Genomic DNA, 16588 nt, shown 5'->3' with positions numbered 1-16588 from the left:
TTGAGACCAAAATAGTTCAATGCTAGTAGAGAGTAAGGGACAGAGTATAGGTTAATAAATTTAGATTTACGTAGGTAGTATCAGCCAGATTTGTAGGTCAAAGTACAAATTTATGGCCGGGCACCGTCCCAGCACTTTGGGAAGGTAAGGCGGGTGGATCACTTGAGGTCAGGACTTCAAGACCAGCCTGGCCAACATGGTGAAACCCTGTCTCTACTAAAAATACAAAACGAAATTAGCCAGGTGTGGTGGCGCTGCCTGTAGTCCCAGCTACTAGGGAGGCTGAGGAAGGAGAATTGCTTGAACCCAGGAGGTGGAGGTTGCAGTGAGCTGAGATCACACCACTGCACTCCAGCCTGGGCCACAGAGTGAGATTGTCTCAAAAACAACAACAAAAACAAAGTACAAATTTACTGGTTTCAATGACTAGCTCAAACAAAGGTGTCATCAGCTGTCATAGGAAATACACAAAGACAGGTTCTGGAGGAAGATATTAAATTTGAAGTGCTTCTGGGATATCTAGTCTAGTGGTGCTGCCCAACAGAGAGTTGTATAGACACATCTGGAAACATAAATTCGTAAACTTTTAGCATGTCTTTACTCAATTTACTGTTTAGTTTAGGTTAACCTTTTTCCAGAGGGTAACTCCCCTGCATAGATGATGGTAAAAAACTGTAGAGACTAAGGTTGGGGTTATAAATACACAGTAAATATAGGTAAAATGAAAGTTTTTGTTTGTTTGTTTGTTTTTTGGAGAGACACGATCTCACCAAGTTGTGCCTAGCCTGGCCTTGAACTCCTGGGCTCAAGCAATCTCCATGCCTTGACCTCCCACAGTGCTTGGATTACAGGCATGGGGTACCACCTCCGGCCAGATACAAGGATTTTATTTCCTGGATGAAGCAGTATTTTGGAGCATCCAGAAATATCAGCCCTGTATGCAAGGGGATGCTGTTGAATCAATTCCACATGAAATAGACATGGCATACTAGCAGTTATGTTAGGATGTTATTATTTGAGCCATACACAGATCAGGGGGCACTTTAGAATTTTTCTTCTGCTTACTCAGTTCATTCATAGGTTCAACAAGCATTGGCTGGGTATCTACCACATGCCTTTCAATATTTCAGCTTTGATGATTTGAAAGTAAATAGAACACATTTCTACATCATGGGTATCCTCATGTAAATATGTGATTTATAAATGAGTTGTAGTACTCACGCACATTTCTTTTCTTTTCTCTTCTTCTTTTTTTTTTTTTGAGATAGAGTCTCACTCTGTTGCCCAGGCTGCAGTGGTGTGATCTCGGCTCACTGCAACCTCTGCCTCCCAGGCTCAAGCGATTCTCATGCCTCAGCCTGCCAAGTAGCTGAGTAGCTGGGATTACAGGCACACGCCACTACGTCTTGCTAATTTTTGTATTTTTAGTAGAGATGGGATTTCACCATGTTGGCCAGGCTGATCTCGAACTCCTGGCCTCAAGTGATTTACCTGCCTCGGCCTCTCAAAGTGCTGGGATTACAGGCGTGAGCCACCATACCCAGCCCTCACACACACTTCTGGTGAGTATAACTTGGCATGACACTTTTGAAGGATGGCTTGATAATATAAAATGCCTTTAAAAATGTGCATATCCTTTGATTCAGCAATTTCACGTCAAGGAATTTTTCCCAAAAGAATAAGATATCTACAAAGCTTTAACTGCAAGACTGCTCCTCATATTTTGCTGATAATCTCGAGAATTTAGGAATAATCTGTTTGTCCCCAGAACCGACAAGATTGGTTATATAAATTATTCTATAGATAGCAGGAAACCAGTGGATGGTTTCCTTTTTAATGTTTTTTTTTTTTTTTTCAGAGACAGGTTCTTGTTCTGTAGCCCAGGCTGAAGCGCAGTGGTGTGTGATCACAGCTCATTGTAACCTTGAACTCCTAAGCTCAAGCGATCCTCCCACCTCAGCCTCCCAATGGAGGTTTTTAAGCAGGAGAGTGGCATTGGATGTGTGTGCGTGCGTGTGTGTGTGTGTGTGTGTGTCTAATTTTAGAAGTAGTGTGGAGAATGGTTTTCAGTAGGGAGAAAAAAAACCCAGAAAAGATGTTTTTTGCCACAGTGTAGGTCAGAGATGAGGCAAAATTGAGCTAACTTAGGCAGTAGGAATGAGGAGGAGAATCAGATTTGGGAGCTATTTCCAAAATAGAGTCAATAGGATTTGTTGACTGACTGTGGCGGAGAGTGTTGGGATGTTGGAGAATAAGGTACCAAGGATACACTGAGATTTCCAACTCAGATGGAGCAGGTATGGGGGCCGATATAGTGAATCTGACTTTGAATATCATCAGGTTGAGGTTATAAATCCCTCTTCATGGGCATTGCCATGGTGGTTTCTTGAAACACCTTTGAGAGGTGATGTGGGATGTGGTAAAGTGTTTAGGCTTTGAGACTGGCTGGCTGAGTTTGAATGCTGGTTCTGCCATGTGTTAGCAAGTAATTTACTTACCCACACTCTCTGAGCTACACAGCCCCTGTCTCACAGGATACTACAGCACAGAATGAAGGATAAATCTGGTACAGTGCCCAGCACATAGTAACCACGCAATAAATATCAGCTTTAAAAAAACAGACAATGCGAGCCGGGCGCAGTGGCTCACGCCTGTTATCCCAGCACTTTGGGAGGCCGAGGCAGGCGGATCACCTGAGGTCAGGAGTTCCAGACCAGCCTGGCCAAAATGGTGAAACCTCGTCTCTACTAAAAATACAAAAATTAGCTGGGCCTGGTGATGCGCGCCTATAATCCCAGCTTCTCAGGAGGCTGAGACAGGAGAATCATTTGAACCTGGGAGGTGGAGGTTGCAGTGAGCCAAGATCACACTGCTACGCTCCAGCCTGGGCAACAGAGTGAGACTCCATGTAAAAAGAATAATGATAATAATAGTCCTCGGAATAGATAATAATGTCATTAGCATTTGAAAGAAAGTGAAAATTAAAGAAATTAAGGGACACAACACACAGAGTCACACAGCCAGCAGGTGGCAGAGTCAGGGCTCAAACTCAGATCCTCTGGATTTCACGGCCCGTATTTTTGAAAACCATGTGATTCTCATAAGCTCAGTGTCATGGACATTTGAAATTCTCAACATGCTGGATGAAGTATCAAATTACCAGGATGAGATTGCATTATTTTTCCTTTCAATCAACCAAAATGACAGTTATAAAAGTGTCTTGCACTGGCCCCCGCTGCCTTGGCTTTTTATAATCACCCAGGATCCCTCCAAGTCCTTGGCATTCCCAGCAAAGCCGAGGCACCGAGCCAGGACAAGCAGCCAGGGCTCGGGGGTGGGGGGGTGAGGGGGTGGAGAGGAGGGTGTGGGGGGGTCTTGCTGCTTCATGCTTCCATGTGGACAGTGACTTCAGCCAGTTACTGAACTTGAAGCATCATCACCCTCTGCTCATGCAAACAGACAGGGTTCTGGGCACTGTGGTGGCACGGATAGTGTGTCCTCTAGGATTATGGAATTGTATCACACACTTTTAGAAATGAAATTTATTCGTTTTTGAATTCTAAAACAATATGGGCTCAGAATAGATGGTTGGAAAATTCATAAAATTAAAAAAAAAACTTTCCCAAATTGCAACTCTAGAAACAACCATTGTTAATATTCTCTTGTATTTACTCCTAGTCATTTTATTTTTCATACATTAAAACCATTATTTATTGCCGGGTGCGATGGCTCACGCCTGTAATCCCAGCACTTTGGGAGGCTGAGGTAGGCGGATCATGAGGTCAGGAGATCGAGACCATCCTGGCTAACACGGTGAAACCCTGTCTCTACTAAAAATGCAAAAAATTAGCCGGGCATGGTGGCAGGTGTCTGTAGACCCAGCTCCTCGGCAGGCTGAGGCAGGAGAATGGTGTGAACCCGAGAGGCGGAGCTTTCAGTGAGCCAATATAGCACCACTGCACTCCAGCCTAGGCAACAGAGCGAGACTCCGTCTCAAAAAAAAACCAAAACCATTATTTATTTATATTTTAGAGACAGAGACTCACTCTGTAGCCCAGGCAGGAGTGCAGTGGCACAATCATAGCTCACTCACTGCAGTCTCAACCTCCTGGGCTCAAGCAATCCTCTCACCTCAACCTCCCGAGTAGCTAGGACTATAGGCGCATGCCACAACAGCTGGCTAATTTATTATTTTTTTGGTAGAGACAGGGTCTTGCTGTATTCCTCAGGCTGGTCTTGAACTCCTGGCCTCAGGCAATCCTCCTGCCTCGGCCTCCCAAAGTGCTGGGATTACAGGTGTGAGCCACTGCACCTGCCCTGATTTCTTTTCTGATTATAAAAGTAATACAGGCCGGGCTTGGTGGCTCATGCCTGTAATCCCAGCACTTTGGGAGGCCAAGGTGGGCAGATCACTTGAGGTCAAGAGTTTGAGACCAGCCTGGCCAAACTCATCTCTACTAAACCTCATCTCTACTAAAAATGCAAACTAAAAATGCATGACTGGAAGCTGAAATTGCGATGGTTTTCCTCCATAGTCAAGTTGAAAAATTGTAGTTGATCCATGGCAAGTTGGGGACAGTGCGTATTGTAAACCCACCTTTTGGCTGCTAGAGTGTGAAGACCAGGGATCTTGAAAAGCCTTCTGTGAAACCAGGGTGTCAGGCCTGTGGTTGGTGTCACCACAGACAACTCCACCTGCCCACAGCTGGGGTCACAGTGTTACAAAGGTCACAGTCTTGACCTTTTCCTTTTGCCTTTTCCTTGTATGAACTGGGTTCTCTTCTTGGATGGAGGATACCGTTCAATGCTTATAGTTTCAAGATTCTCATGTTTATTTTCTTCTTATGCTATCGTTTCACTTGTATTACCTGTGAGTTTTGGCAGGTTTTGGGGGTGTCTGAAGAGCTTCTGCTGTCTGTTCATTTCTGTGATATCCACTTCAGCTGTTGCTGCCTCTTTTAGGGCCTGTTTCCACCAAGGGTGAAGTAGTCAAGCCAGTTCCTCTTACACAGTGAAACAGGGCAATTTTAAGGTATGTGCCCCGAAACTCAACGTGTTTTTGGTAAACAGGCAAACTAACAACTTACAGTGCTAATGGCCTCCATTCTATTTCTTCAGTTCACCAAGTACTGTACTGTTTAAGTTACTATTTGGAAAGCTGTCAGGACAAAACTATACTGAAAACTCCACAGATTGCTTTTTGATTTGGGACCAGAACTTAGATCTAGGTAAAATTATTTTAATGTAAGGTTTTGATTACTGAAGCAACTCCTGCCTCTTGCTGAGATTTGTCTCAGTGAGCATAGGGTATGATAGAAAAGGCAGGTGGGGAAGGGCAGTACAGGTCTTGTAAGCAACAGCAGCTTAAATGTGGGCACAAAAGCATCCACTTGAAATAAAACAATCCAATTCACGATTCTCCCAGAAACTTATTACTTATAGACATGGTGTTTGATAAGACAGTCGAGTTATTTGAACCTCAAACTATCATCCTTTAACACTCTACAGAAAGACTTCCATTTAAACATAATTACAATTTAATGCTGCAGTCTTACCACGTTGTCAGCTTAATTAAAAAATGATTTTACCTGCAATAAACTACCAAGAGGTTATTAGTGTGTCCTTTCAGCAATGACACCTCACATTCTCTCTTTCACTCAGGAAGAACTTACAAGAAAAAGTATCAACTCCATCAAAATGGCAGAAAACATACCTTGACATTAATAATCAAAATTCTACTTTCTGCATATTACCATACCTTCTAAGAACTGTTACACTTATTAAGAAAATATATTTTCTTAAATAAATTAGATTTGAAAAACTTAGGTTTTTCTGAAGTAAATCCAGTGTTTCAATGTATTCTCATCATGTTTTGTTTCTGGTACAATCAAGCAGCCCTGCATCCTATCGATTCTTGGTTCTATGTATACAATATTTAATAAATTGTGTTGTACTTATACAAGAGATGCAACTTTGTAGTGTGCTCAGCATAACAAAACTAACAATACTAATGGGAACAGAAATGACCAAAAGGTTGTTCCATCCTGGGTTGTAATTCTCCCTGTCATGCTTCCCCTGTGGGCAATACTAAATGATCATAACGACCACCGGAGTTGCAAGATTCACATTTTGAATTGTTCTAAGTAGATGGAGTCAAACTTAAATGTCTTAAGCTGCTGTATGAAAATGCAGGTTGATTTCCAATTTTGTCCCAAGTCTGTCTCTTTTAGAGAAACCCTCGAACTACTAATGAATTAGGAGTGTTGATAGCACTTTCAATCTGGACAGTGGGGATTTATAAATTGCCAAATAGCAGACAAGTATTTTAGTCTTTCTTATAAAGCAAAACAAAATCAGATCTTTTTTGGGTATAAATTAGTAATGAAGAAAGAAACTATTGTAGAATAGGTACTCTTATATACTGGTGGTGTGATTATAAACTGGTACAATCTCTTTAGATTTGTGACTTAGAAATATATATATATATATATATATATATATATTTTTTTTTTTTTTTTTTTTTTAAAGAGACAGGGTCTTGCTCGGTTGCCCAGGCTAGTGTGCAATGGCGTGATCTTAGTTCACTGCAGCCTCAAACTCCTGGGCTCAAGCAATCTTCCCTCTTCAGCCTCCTGAGTAGCTGGGGCTACAGGCACACACTACCATACCTGGCTAGTTTTAAATTATCTTTTTGTAAAGACAGCGTCTTGCCACATTACCAAGGCTGGTTGAACTCCTGGCCTCAAGCGATCCTCCTGCCCAAGCCTCCCAAAGTCCTGGGATTACGGGTATGAGCCACTGCGCCTAGTCAAATGTATTATTTAAACATACACACATACACACACTCTAACATGGAGCCTTTCGTTATAACTCTTAGTTGGGAATCTATACCAAGAAAGTAATATGAAATACAAAAATATTTTAAGCCCAAAGATATCTTTATAACTGCAGAAAATGCACAAGTGTATTTTGACACACCAATGAATATTGTTTAAATTTTTAGTAATTTGAATCAATGGTAACAGAATCATTGCTAGGGAAATCAGAGATCATTTTTGTCTTTTATTTGTAATTTTCAAACTTCTATAATAAGGATGCTATTTAAATAAGATAAAAAAGTATACAGATGGTCCCTAACTTAACTTATGACGGTTTGACTTATGTTTGTTTGGCTGGATGACTGGTTTATTAGGGTATTAAATGCATTTTTGATATACGGATTTCTCAGGGCGTTAACCCCAGTGTAAGTCAAGCAGCATCTATATATACAATATTAACGATTATGTTTAAAAATGCATGATCAATAAACTAAGAAAAATGTTAACAATTATTCTCTAATTTTGGTGGAGACGAGGTCTTGCTATGTTGCCCAGGCTGGTCTCAAACTCCTGGTCTCAAATGAAAACACCTGCCTTGGCCTCCCAAAGTGCTGGGATTAGTGAGCCACTGTGCCTGGCCAAAATGTTAACAATTATATCTTTAGGTGGTAGGATATGGGTATGTTTCCCTTTTTATGCTTTTGTGTACTTCTCAGTCCTTATGAGCATAGATTGTAATATTGTTATAATCTGAAAAGAATACTTTCAAATAACAAAAACATAAAACACAGTTAATACTGAGACTTACTTGGCAGCTTGGACATCTGTGTTGGAAAGGTTTCCTTGAGCTATTGTTTTTACTTGATTATAGGCAGCCTTGATAACCTAGGACAGATAAGAAAAGTTGGTCATCTGTGGTCAGTACCAGAGTCTCTGCAGCACTGACACACTTCTTTACCGAGGCAAAAACACAGATACAAGGTTAGTTCCAGACAAACAGCACAGTGTCCATGCGGAATGCTGTCATCACTATGGGTTCCTTATTCTTCCTATGTTCATAAAGCAGCTGTTTATACACAATCCTCCTGCCCCAGCCTCCCAAGAAGCTGGGACTACAGGTGCATGCTACCAGGCCTGGCTAATTTTTTAGCTTTTTTTGTAGAGATGTGTGGGCTCAAGTAATCCTCCCACCTTAACCTCCCAAAGTGTTGGGATTATAGGTGTGAGCCACCACACCTGGCCAAACACATGGATTTCTAATCACCCATAAAGAACAAGCACCTTTAAAACTTCCCCAGCCTCTTGCAGTGTCATGCCATTACTACTGCTATCTCTTACTATTCACTAAGAAGAGAGTAGTAATCCATACACAGCCAATTTGTAAGGCTTGTCCACACTTACTAAGCAAGAGTCAAGAAGGAATCTAATCCTTGTATGGTATTTAAAAAAAGAAAGAAAGAATAAAGTTCCAGGGATGTGGGTACTTGGTAAATATTTGTTGAATAAATAAATAAATCTGGCCATGATTTTCTCCATCCCAGTGCTGGCTGGGCCTGCTACTTATTTTTCCCTCTGATCACCTAAATTCTAGGACCTCCGTTTCCCCTTCATTTTAGCTGCCCATTTTCAGAGCCACACCCCAGACCTGATCATAGCCTAAATCTGCATGCCTCTGAAGCCCTCAATTCTAAGACCCCGACCTCAGTCTTTAATCTCACTATCCTTATTCTTCCACTTTATCAAGATCTCTAGTTCCTTGACTTGTCCAGTCTTTCAATTTATCAGGCCCCCTCTGGCTTCACTTCTCTATTGAGCCTAGATCCCTGAATCATCCTTTTAATCACTCTTGCCAATGCTCCCAACTCCCTTGCTATCTCCTCATACTTCTGACCTGCCCACTTTGCAGGATTCCAACCTGGGATTAACCCTAATACCTACCTCCTCCATTTCTCCATTAGGCTTGTGAATGCAACTGAAGAAAAATTACATGACAGTGCTGACTGACTGTACTATGAATCTGTGGTCGCTGATTTCAAGGATACATCTACACTACAGCGAATACCCACTTTTTGTGTACCTCACTATTTGTCACAAACTTCACTACTTTCTTTAAACTTTCCTCTCTTGTCTGTCAAAACATGACTTAGCCTCCTGCCTCACTGAGGAGGTACTTCCCCATCTTCCCAATATCTTCCAATATTAGCCTGTCTGTAAGGCTAAAAGGTCCACTTGTGTGCTGGATCCCACGTATTCCTTTCTCAGACTTGAGCCATTTATAATTTTCTATCTCCGACATCTGCTTCGATCTTTTTGTTCAGTATGTCTCTTTCAACCTAATCTCTCAGTGTAAACTCTCCTAAAACAACCTGCTCCTTGAATGTCTAAGCTCCACTAGCCCACACCAACCTCTCATTTCTTACTTGTCATTCATTCCTTAATCACTACACATTTTAGCCAATTTCCACTACTCTAGTCAAAACTGTTAAGATCACCCATGATGTCCTAGCTTGCTGAAACTACCAGACTTCTCAGTGGTAATGAATGTTATTTCACTGTGGGCCAAAATGGTGTTAAACATACTCTCTTTCCTATCCATCAAATATATCAGCTTCTCTTTTTCTTTCTGTTTACCTGGGCCATTTTTCTTAGCCACTTACTCCTTAAATGGTGTTGTTTCCCAGAAATTGAGCTTTAGTTTTCTTTTCCTACAATCATTCATACATATCCCTGATTTCAACATAATCTGTATACTGAAGACTTGCAAATAAACATCCTGGCCTTCCCCTCTCCTGGGTTCTCAATTTAGATGTCTCAGAGCCAACTCAATGCAACTTGTCCAACCAGAACCAAAATATGAAGGAGGCAATTCTCTCCTCTTTCCTGGAAGCATTAGTATACATGTGTACATTTCCCTACAGCAGATAATGCTTCAATGATATCATACTCTACAGAGCTCTGATAAGTCATTGCATTGCGTTCAAACATTCCATATTTTAACTAAAAACATGTTCATGTTGGGGGGGAGGAAATAACTTGTTCATGAAAGAAGTTTGGTGAGTTTGCAGCTTACATCTCCAGCAGCTGTGGCCTGGGAGATAGTATAAATCCCGAAGAGTCCAGAATCTGAGTAACTGGCATTAAATGCAGAAACCTGAAAGATAATGAGACTTTACTGTATGATATTCTACCAGGTAAAACAGGGCATGATTTCTTTAAGTTTGCCTTGAAAAAACTTGGACCTTCACAGTATAAACAAAATAGATTAATATTTTACTTAACCAGTTCTGTCAAGAAGTGAAGTATTCTGTAAATAGGTTACCTCTTTCAGAACTATCATGGCTTTGTTTTTTCATTTAAATATTTCTAAAATGACTGCTCCCTTTCCTTTATGCTGGGTATTGTCTAACCTTCTTTAGATGATTAAAGGTTTATGCAAACACTAATCTGCAAACATTATTATTATAATACAGATGGGCTTTGGCATTAGGCAGACCTGGTTTCTTCTCTCTGCTGTTGGTAGGGACTTTTTCACCAATTTACTTTCATTTCTCTTATACACTCATGTCAAAAAGTTAAGAGAAAAATTTCTGCTTAGTGGTCATTACCCAGATGTCCAAGGTATCAAGAGTTTAGCCTCTGAATAACAGGGATATTGCTATCTAGTTTGAGCAGAGCTTTTAGCTCTCTAGGGTGAAACCGATTTGCAGTGTTTATGTGGACTATTTACATAAAAATTATCTAAATTCTTATTAAAAATACAAACTTTCAGATTCCCAAAATGGACCTACTGACTCAGGTCCCTGTGGATGTAGCCTGGGAGCCCAGATTTTTAACAAGTGTTCCAGGTGATTCTTCTGTACAATAAACTTGGAGAACCATTGGCTCAGTCCATGTAAAGCATAAGAATGGACTTCAATTTCTTTTATTTATTTATATATTTTTTTGAGACAGAGTCTCGCTCTGTCACCCAGGCTGCAGTGCAGTAGCATGATCTCGGCTCACTGAATCCTCCACCTCCCAGGTTCAAGTGATTCTTCTGCCTCAGCCTCCCGAGTAGCTGGGACTACAGGCGTGCGCCACCACGCCCAGCCAATTTTTGTATTTTTAGTAGAGACGGGGTTTCACCGTGTTAGCCAGGATGGTCTCGATCTCCTGACCTCGTGATCCACCCACCTCGGCCTCCCAAAGTGCTGGGATTACAGGCGTGAGCCACTGTGCTTGGCCTGGACTTCAATTTCTTTAATTATAATTCTGAGGCCATCCTATTTATACTCTAAATTTCTGGCCAAGTTCTGAACTAGGAATTTCTATTAAATTACTTCATTGGATTAGGAGAGATGGGGGTTTCACCATGTTGGCCACGCTGGTCTCGAACTCCTGACCTCAAGTGATCCGCCCACCTCAGCCTCTCAGAGTGCGGGGATTTTAGTTGTGAGCCACTGCACCCAGCCTCTCATTTTTCTTTTTAAATTTAATCTCAAGCGAATGAGTGAGTCTGTAAACAATTTCTTGGTGTTCATCTTGTCCACTTGGTTGGAAAACAAAGAATAGTGAGATTCAGGAAGTAGCCACAAGAACAGAAGGGGACAGAAGAAAATCTAGAAAAAAAGACTAGTTAGAATCTAGGGGAAAGTTTAATATCTACAACTTTATTCTAAAGGGAACGGATGTGTGGATTCCCTTTATTTCTAAGCATTCAATTCCTCTTTTTATATTACTAATGACAAGTAATAGACAAAGTGGAAAAGCCAGTGAGTTTTTGATAGGCCCTCAAAGATACTAAAATCAAGCCTGGCTATCTCTTCAATCGTACAAAGATTTTCTGTGTGTTTGTCTTACATTTTAAGAGTAGATTATCAGAATTATATCTTAAATACTGAGCCTTTGAAAGCAAAAAGAGAGATACCAACTATTCAGACTCACATCAAATGGCTGCTGAGTTGCCTTGGCAACAGCCTGGTGCAGATGGCTGGTGGTGTTGCTGCTCCTCTTGACATGCGGCCCAGCACCGAGGACATGCTGGAGAACACTAAATGCATTTGCCTCTGCACTTCCCACAACAGCACTTTCTGCTACAAAAGCAGCATGGACAAGACTGTCTCCATTCTGTTCTCGGATTTCACCTGGGGCCAGGTTAAGGATAGAGGGAACAAGAAAATGGCCTGTTCACCATTGGTTTCATTCTCCAGTATTTCCTACAACACAGTATTAACCCACGAGTCTTTTCTGCGGCTCAGTGCTTTCCCCATGCCATCCTGTCCCCAAACACACACAAAACATATGCTCAAAATACAATACCCAAGCCATCCAATTCTGTGCTGAGACTGTTGAGTAGTAAATATTCAGGCCTATTCCACCTCGACATGCTATTCTAGTGGGGAAATGCCCTTCTGATAAATTAACCCTAACAGAATGAAATGCTTACCTCCACGGTATTTGGCCTTTGCACCAGATAAACCAAGTCTACCCCTCATGTTGAGAAACTGTTCAGCAACTTGCTTTAGAACAGGATGACTCACACCTGTTTCAACAGAAGCCAAAACAAAGCTAGAACCAGAATTACTAAAACACAATCATAAAATATTTTTTCCTTGTTTTAAAAATACGATTGTAAAATCCAAACACTACAAAATAAATAAGAGTCTTCCTGCCATAATGCCACACAGAGATACCCAATTACAGTTTACTATTACTAAACTATTTACTATATACTTAGTATTACTATTCATCTAGAATTTTTTTCTGTGTAGTTAATATTATCCTCAATTTATTTCTAAAATGGTATCATTCTATTGATATTGTTTCTAACTTATCTTTCATAATTCGCAAATTTCTAAGTGAGTAGTCTACATCAAATATTTAATGGTTATAAAGAATCCCTTTCTATGGCTGTACCACCATTTATTTGATCAATCCCCTCCTAATGGACGTTAGCATGTTTCTAACAGTTAGCTCTTAAAACAACATTGCATTGTCCATCAAAGAACACTATATCAAGAAAGTAAAAACTGGACCCATGAAATGAAGGAAAATATTTACAGATAATATATCTGCTAACAGCTTGAGTATCCAAAATATATAAAGAACCTTTACAACTCAACAATTAAAAAAAAAATTTAAAAATGGGCAAAGACTTGAATAGACATTTCTCCAAAGCTGACCGGACACGGTGGCTCACATCTATAATCCCAACAGTTTGGGAGGCCGAGGTGGGCGGATCACCTGAGCTCAGGAGTTCGAGACCAGCCCAGCCAACATGGTGAAACCCCATCTCTACTAAAATTACAAAAATTAGCCAGGAAAGGTGGCATGCACCTGTAATCCCAGCTACTTGGGAGGCTGAGGCCGGAGAATAGCTTGAACCTGGGAAGTGGAGGTTGCAGTGAGCTGAGATTGTGCCACTGCACTCCAGCCTGGGTGACAGAGCAAGCCTCTGTCTCAAAAAAACAAACAAACAAAAAGTTATACAAATGGACAAAAAGCACATGAAAATATGTTCAATGTCATTTGTCATTAGGGAAATACAAATCAAAACTACAATGACCACTTCCCACCCGGTAGTACATTCATAATCAGAAAGACAGACAATAAGTGTTGGTAAGGATGTGGAGAAATTGAAACCTTTGTGCACTGCTGGTGGGAATGTAAAATGGTGCAGCTACTTTGGACAACAGTCTGGCAGTTCCCCAGATGGTTAAACAGAGTTACCATATGTCCTGGCAATTCTATTCTTAGACATAACCAAAAGAACTAAAAACAGGTGTCCTAAGAAAAATGTACACATAAATGTTTACATTTATGACAGCCAAAAGGTAAAAACAACCCAAATGCCAATGAATGAATAAACAAAATGTGGTAATGGGGTATTCTTGAGCCATAAAAGGGAATAAGACATTGACACATGCTACAATATGGATGGACCTTGAAAACATGATGCTAAGTAAGAAAAGTCAGTTACAAAAGGCCACATATCGTATGACTCCATTTATAGGAAATGTCCAGAATAGTCAAATCTATAGAGACAAAGTAGATTATTGCTACTTTAGGAGGCTGAGGTGGGAGGATCACCTGAGCCTAGGAGTTCAAGGCAGTGAGCTATGATTGTGCCACTGTGCTCCAGCTTGGGCAACAGAATGAGACCTCCATCTCTTAAAAAAAAAAACAAAGTAGATTAGTGGATGCCACAGGCAGGGGGAAGATGAGAATGGGGAGTGGCTGCTAATGGGTATGGGGCTTTTGGGGGGATGATGAACACACCCTGAAATTAGGTAGTGGTAATAGTTGAAGCTATTAAAAACCACAGAACTATTCACTTCAAAAGGGTGAATTTTATGGCATGTAAATTATATCTTAAGCTGTTATTTGCAAAACAAAACAAAAAATATTACAAATGATATTCTCATACAACTACTTTGTAAACTTGATCTAATGTTTCTGTAAGACAAATTCTTAAAAGTCACTGGGTCTACGAGTATAAACATTTAGAATTTTATTTTTTTGAGACAGAGTCTCACTCTGTCGCCCATGCTGGAGTGCAGTGGCATGATCTCAGCTGACTGCAATCACTGCCTCCTGGGTTCAAGCAATTCTCCTCCTCAGCCCCTCGATAGCTGGGATTACAGGCATGTGTCACCATGCCTGACTAGTTTTTGTATTTTTAGTAGAGACGGGGTTTCGCCATGTTGGCTAGGCTGGTCTTGAACTCCTGACCTCAGGTGATCTGCTCACCTCAGCCTCCCAAAGTGCTAGGATTACAGGCATAAGCCACCATGCCCAGCCTAGAATTTTAACAGATATATTCAAAAAGATCTCCCAAAATGTTGTACTAGTTTATATTCCTACTAACAATTTGTGAGAGTGCCTATTTCTCCATACCCTGGTTAATTCTGGGCAGAGTCAATCTTTTAATTTTGCCAATATCACAGATTAAAATTTTCTTAATTATTAGTGAGGCTGATCATTTAAAACAAAGATAGTTGGCTACACATATACAAACATATTTCTCCCATGAACTGTCTGTTCATGCCCTCTGCCTGTTTTTCTAGTAAGCTGTACTTCCTTTTAAAAAAGTTTGTAAAAGCTCTTTGCTTTGAGAAATTCACCTTTGTCACAGGTTTTACAAATACTGTAAAGAATTTAAAGCCAGTGGTTTACGAATTTAAATGTTGGATTCTGCCTTCCAAAACAAATGACTAGCAATTAAAATCCTATGATATATTGCCTGTCTGACATAAATAGAAGGCTGAAGTTTTCAAATTTTGTTCAATCCTATGTTCACATAATTACAGTTTAAAGAACTGCTCTTAAGGAAGCAAACTGATAGGCAGGCAATACTCTAAACTTACCAAGTCCAATCAAAGCCATTCTTGCACTTGTGAAATGGTTCTGAATGAAGTAATGTAACTGAGGAAGTTAAAAACACTTATTAGGTTATATTAGTATAAATATAAAAAGCTGTAAAAACATAAAAGTACAGCTTGGAAGAAAATAAATACTTAGCCTTATAAGCTGCTGTAATGAACTACTAGGTACTAACTGAGGTGAATTACCCTGGGATTTTATTATAAAAATTATTGCTTAAAAGAACTAGAACCTAATTGTGGTCATGGTTGCACAACTCTGTGAATATAATGAAAACCACTGAATTGTGTACACTTTAAATAGGTTGTATAGTATGGTGAATTACATCTCAACAAAGCTGTTATTTATAAAAGGAATAAAAAGAGGCTGGGTGCAGTAGCTCATGCCTGTAATCCCAGCACTCTGGGAGGCCAAGGCTGGCAGATCATTTGAGGCCACGAGTTTGAGACCAGCCTGGGCAACACAGCGAAATCCTGACTCTACTAAAAATGCAAAAATTAGCCAGGCATGGTGGTGCATGCCTGTAATCCCAGCTACTTGGGTGGCTGAGGCACGAGAATTGTTTGAACCCAGGAGGCAGAGGTTGCAGTGAGCTGAGATCGTGCTACTGCACTCTGGCCTGGGTGACACAGCAAGACTCTGTCTCAAAAAAAAAAAAAAAAAAAAAGGGAATAAAAAGAAATTAGAGCATACGTTGGCCTAAACTTGAAAAAGTGGACTATGATTTTTATTATAATGTAGCTTACGTAGTATATCAGGTTTCTTTTTGTGTTTATATAGGTAGTAATGAAGCACTATTAACATTCTATAACAGGGCTAACAGAGTTTTACCACAACACCCTTCTCGTCCATCTTTGAAGCCAATCTCTACAAAGCTTTTCTGACCATGAAGTCATTGTTTGTACCAGGGTGTCCAAACTCTATGACCACAGAATTACTCAGAGAGCTTGAAAAACAAAAACGGTCACTGTCCCCCATTCTTGGCACTTACCCTACAGACTGATATAAAATATTAAATGTGGAATCCTAGAATCCTTATTTAAAACCAACCAACTACCCATCCATCCAATCAACCACTCAGGTGATCCGAAGATTGGTGAGACTTGCTAATCACTGGTTTATATTACCACCTTAGGCTTAATATACAAAAGTAGGGCTAAAACATCTACTTTCAACAGAAATGCTATCCCTTCCAGATGGGTGAAAATTGGTTTGGGGTAACTAAGAAAAAAAAAACTCACGACTTTTATGTATAAAGTACAAATATACAGTACATAAACTCTATCTGTGGTATTAAAAGTAAGAGGTTTACAAAAAAATGGCTGGAAAGGCTCCTCAGGAAGGAAAGTGATAATGTTTGAGAATCACTGGGCTAAAGTAATGAAACTGAACTTTTAATCAATTTATCA

The 16588-nt window shown here is 40.3% G+C and overlaps 1 protein-coding gene across 3 annotated transcripts in view; it reads right to left on the bottom strand.

Moving 5' to 3' along the window:
* The window catches only part of LOC129015030 (cytochrome b-c1 complex subunit 2, mitochondrial-like), a 55195-nt gene that overhangs the window by 21153 nt on the left and 17454 nt on the right, over nt 1-16588 (bottom strand). The window contains exons 8-13 of one of the 3 annotated variants that reach the window (XM_063654495.1): nt 15164-15221; nt 12244-12339; nt 11742-11941; nt 9889-9969; nt 7627-7703; nt 674-5001 (exon numbers count right to left, since the gene is read on the bottom strand). In XM_063654495.1, the coding sequence (XP_063510565.1) occupies nt 4959-5001; nt 7627-7703; nt 9889-9969; nt 11742-11941; nt 12244-12339; nt 15164-15221 (555 nt within the window). In that variant the 3' untranslated portion in view covers nt 674-4958. Of the gene's footprint in view, nt 1-673; nt 5002-7626; nt 7704-9888; nt 9970-11741; nt 11942-12243; nt 12340-15163; nt 15222-16588 lie in introns of those variants that run through there. The other 2 variants (XM_063654496.1, XM_054452586.2) reach the window with 2 other exon arrangements.

Source organism: Pongo pygmaeus, chromosome 18 (assembly GCF_028885625.2).
Source record: "Pongo pygmaeus isolate AG05252 chromosome 18, NHGRI_mPonPyg2-v2.0_pri, whole genome shotgun sequence".
Classification (NCBI taxonomy): domain Eukaryota; kingdom Metazoa; phylum Chordata; class Mammalia; order Primates; family Hominidae; genus Pongo; species Pongo pygmaeus.
Note: the sequence above shows the minus strand (reverse complement) of the source record. Positions and strands in the feature narration are given on the sequence as shown.